We start from the raw sequence: 4754 nt of genomic DNA on the forward strand, positions 1-4754 counted from the left end.
TTGTTTCCGTTTTTTTACTTTTTTTCTGTATATTGGTCTGTTCTAACTCACACACAATATGGGCTATTTGTGTGGCATTGGTGAAAATACTGACACGTGCACAAGTAAATGTCATTGTAAACATTTTATGTTGTGGGCATGTACTAGATAAATAAGCCACATAGGTGAAGGACCAGAAAAATTGACACGCACCTAAGTCCATCAAACACCTACCAAAAGTGGCGCACTGTACTTTCCTGGGCTGGCAAAGCAATTCTTACTGTGTAAGAATGGAATATTACAAAAGTTTCAGAGCTGTAAATTCTTCTGTAAAAAAAGTCTACAGTAAGAAAAGATTCGCTTTTGGGATGAGGAAGTTTTAAAGCAAGTTCTATTTTCAGTTGATCGTTGAACTATGCGAGTGCTGGGCCGTGAGGGAGGAGAAATGCGGCGAGGTCTTCAGGCCAAAACCAGGCAGAGCTCAGATGATCCTGCGCCCCCTGCCAGCTCAACACACTCTGAACTCTAATGGGACTGCACATTCACTTTCCCCTGTTTATCTTGCAGTACACCGCCACTACCTCGCACCTGTTGAAATAACTTATTTATTTTATCCTATGTTTTACTTTCATCCATGTTATCTTACAAGTGGCCTTACATTCTTGATTGTCTGATGTTGCTTCTTGTCTGCTAATTGTTTATTGTTTACTTATTCTTGTTGATTGTTTATTTTATGCTCTTTCCTATGTATATAGGAAAATTTATTTTTTCTTATGCCTGTTTTGCACCGTGGGTCCGATGAGGACTGAAACTTTGCATCTATGCTGTTATGTCTGCATGTATAAGCATACGTGACTTGACAATAAAGTTGACTTGACCTCAAAATCTAGCATTGGGTTTAATTCTAAAGTTAATTCTCACAACAAGGTCCATTCAGTAACTGTTCTGTGGCTTTCTGTTATTGATTTTAATTCAACTTCTCGACCATGTTGGTTTAAAAGCTGCTGCTCTACATCCTGTGTTGAATAACAGGCTTTAAAGTTTACACTGCTTTAAAGCAGTTAAAATAGATGGTTTTATGTCAACAATAGAACTCGAACAGGGTCATTCATAGTAACAAACCACTAAAAAAAGACGCCTGTGACGGCATCCATCTGCCGCTCAAAGCAGCCATGTCCTTAACTATGCATAACTTTATAATAATTAATATAATTTAAATGGGTGGGTTATGTAAATAATCCATACAAATGTCATGAACAGGAAAATTAGGTATAGAGACCAAAAGCGCTATTTGTACCAGGCTGTAAACATATTTATTTCTGCTGTAAAGTTGGGACATTTTAATATAGGGCTTTTTGGAGACTGACTCACTTCAGTGTTAACTTTACAGTCACAGAGGTTTCTGCTTGTTACAAACCCACAGAGAATTGTCAACAGACTGCAGTTCGTCTGAGCTTCAGTGTGTTGTTTGATCTGTTTTCAGTCAAAAACGCTCCTTAAACCCATGGTACACTGCCTGCCCGGCACCAAACTGCAGACTGACAAAGTTAGCGACTAACTGGTAAACATAGCGGAGCATTTAGCAGCTAAAGAACCAGACATTTCCCTCAGGAGTTGGTGAAGACCAAAAACAAACCCTAAAAGAGAAGTGGACTTGAAATTTGAAAGGTGGCCAGAAACACAACTCGACAATGTGCTGAATGTGTAAAAAGCAACCATTTGCAAATGTTGTGTTTACAGCAGGTTGGCAAAAGATCAGTTAAAGCAGGTTCAAGCTAACATGAATGAGAAGTCATTTAAGTTTAGGTGTTTAGAAAAGATTTTAATATCTAAACTGACATGACAATGGGGCAAACTATCGGCTGGTAAAAATCATCCAATAAGCTCCAGTGCAGATACTTAATGCACCTTTAGTCTAATATTACTAGTTCGGTTTGCCACTCTTACTGCTGCACTATTTACTTGACTGATTCAAAGAACAACACAAGGGAGCAACACAGTTAGTTTAATTTATCAAACATATCAGCCCAGTGTTGGTCTGGTGGAGAGTCCCTCCATGACTGCAGAAAAAAACTGTAATAAAATGTAATTTCTTTTTAATTTTAATTTAATAGGTCAATAATGATTTTATAAATTAATACCTCCATTTAAAATGGGTGCTGTGTCCCAGAGATTCTCCTCTCACTAATTTAATGGGTTGGATAAGCTAGAGAAGCCACTTACTCTAAAAGAACTTCATTAGTATGAGTTTTACATTAGAGTTTTACTGTCCCATCGTGATCTTAAAACATGTTTTACAATTACTGCAAAGAATGAGGCCCATTAAAAATTTCCCTCAGGGGAAAACCTTAGAATCCATACAAAAAAAATGTATGTTGTTGAATCTAAAACTGCTGCTAAAGTGAAGATGCAACAGTCTTGGATGAGGTTGTTACTGTGTTTTGTGATTAGTTGTTTCTATATTTAAGTGTTAGAACATCTGTGTCACTCCTGCAGTCAATCAGCAGCTAAATATGTCCTTGGCGTATTGTAATGTTTTGTAGAGGATTTTAATTTAGTTTTTTTACACAACATTACATTAATTTGCCAATTAACTATGTAGATTGACTGTTGTGTTGGATAGAACAGCAACATTATTTTTCTCTAAAGTAAGCTTACAATTACAATCAATACATACAAAATAAAACATAAAATATAAAAATGCCCTTTAAAAAGCACTTAGTCTGCATTGCCGTTCTTAAACTAAATTCTTATATAATATATAAACAGTTTCACTCTCTCCTGCTGGGAGTGGCCATGGAAAAAGCGCCATGGAACAATTCATGTCTTATTTGCAATATGATTTATGTCAATGTCACACAGCACCAGTGGTGTGATTAAAATTACAATACTGCAATACTGGGAAACGTATTTTGATTGCAGTAATAGTTTAGTAAAATAGTTTTAGTGCATCAGTTTCCATCCATCACATGTAGCTGTAGTAATAGTATATTGTATATTGTCAAACCATTTGTAAAAACTACTATCAATGATGTGCTTTTTCTTGATGATATCCAAACTTACTTTGATTTATTTTATTTCCTCTGAAAGACTGCAGCAGTTCCATAAAGTGTTAAAGACACTGGACATGTGTGACATGTTTGATGCCCAAACCAGCAGAATAAGTCAGGGTTCACTACTTTGCAAAATCATTCATTCATTAATCCACCCTTTTTTCATTGCTTACTGCCCAAAATTTAATTTTAGTTGTCCCTCCTCAATTAGCTATCAGCAGCTGCTCTCAAACTTAATAGCACTTATCTAAATCTGTAGAAAGGTCGAGCCCACTGGGTGAGCATAGTGAGTGGATAGCTAACATTTGGTAGTTGGATTTTAAGTGTGTGTGTGAGAAAGAGGGAGATAGGGAGTGTGTGCGCATATGTGGAAAGACATTGAATAATGTGGGTCTGAAGGGCGACAAATTTCCTGGGTGAGTGTGAGATGGTGTTGAAAAATGAGGGATGATGTAGGTTGAAGGAGAGTGATTTGCAATGCAGACACCGAATTCTTGATTGGGGTCAATCCTTTTTACCATCACCCTTTTTTTTAAGTTTGTAAAATGTGTCCTCTGTTCTTTTTATAAAAACACTAATCTGTCATCGGGATCTTTTAACCCTGCATCATTATTTTAATCATCTGCATATAAAAAAAGAAAGACCTTCAAAAGGTTTTTCAGGAATAACCTTTAGTATCCACCCACCCAGTGTTTTTACTCTACACTTGAACCTCCTATTCACTCTAACTAACTTAATATCTAATAATCCTGTGGTACTTTGGCCTTTTGAAAATCAAGAGTGTGCACTCCTAATGGTCAGGTAATATGTATGTGCACACGCTCCAGCACAAACACTCGTTTGAATCACACCTAACCCTCGACTCTCCCTGTTGGAGCAGATGGAAAAGCTAAAGACACTGAATTTTACCTTCTGAGCGCGGCGTTTGTCTGCTCTCTGGTTCTGGTGGTAGATGCGACTGAAGTTGGAGACGATAACGGGGACAGGCAGGGCGATCACCAGCACACCGCTTAGGGAGCAGATGGAGCCGAAGATCTTACCGGCAATCGTCTTTGGCACCATGTCTCCGTACCTAGAGATAAGACAGATAAGAAATTAGTGTTGAAATAGACAAATATCCAAGTGTACATTAGGTGTTACTATCCACTTGTGCACGAAAAAAACCTGAATTGAAATGCCAGAAAAAAATATTGCAAAAAGGACTGCACTTTTGTTGAGGCAGAAAGGCTGGCATATCAAAAAAGAGAGGATAGAGTTTTTTGAATACACCATGACATCGTGGGGCCTGTTTCTGCTTTAGTTTGAGTCTGAGTCTGAGTTTCTTTAAAGGTAGTTAAGAGAAAAAAAAAACGTAACTTTGCAAAAGTTTCAGAATTTCACGTACAATTATACAATTTAAATGGAAACATAATTACCGGCTCTATTATATTTGATCAGCACTGCCTAGTTTGACTGTTTGATCTCAGTTTCGTGTGCTTTATGGACTCACATGGTATCACTTGGTAGCCACACCCTAAAGTGTACCCTACTTTATCATCTATTTTACTCTAAATGGGACCATAATTTACTAAATGAACATGAATGAAGACTTGACACTAGCTATTGATACTATAAACCCATTAGAAAACAGTTTAATGAGGTTAGAAATCGAGTGAGAAGTAGGATTATTTTTCCATAAGACTCCATAAGAAGAATAAGAATAGTTATATATATATTTATATA

The 4754-nt window shown here is 37.0% G+C and overlaps 1 protein-coding gene across 1 annotated transcript in view; it reads right to left on the reverse strand.

The window, feature by feature from the left end:
• LOC118328504 (potassium voltage-gated channel subfamily D member 3-like) overlaps positions 1-4754 on the reverse strand; it is an 83074-nt gene that overhangs the window by 11807 nt on the left and 66513 nt on the right. Inside the window, exon 2 of the mRNA XM_035662263.1 lies at positions 3942-4104. Coding sequence (XP_035518156.1) covers positions 3942-4104 — 163 coding nt within the window. The remainder of the gene's footprint in view (positions 1-3941; positions 4105-4754) is intronic.

The sequence above is a fragment of the Morone saxatilis genome, unplaced genomic scaffold (genome assembly GCF_004916995.1).
Source record: "Morone saxatilis isolate NCDOM2014 unplaced genomic scaffold, NCSU_SB_2.0 Contig18, whole genome shotgun sequence".
Lineage (NCBI taxonomy): Eukaryota > Metazoa > Chordata > Actinopteri > Moronidae > Morone > Morone saxatilis.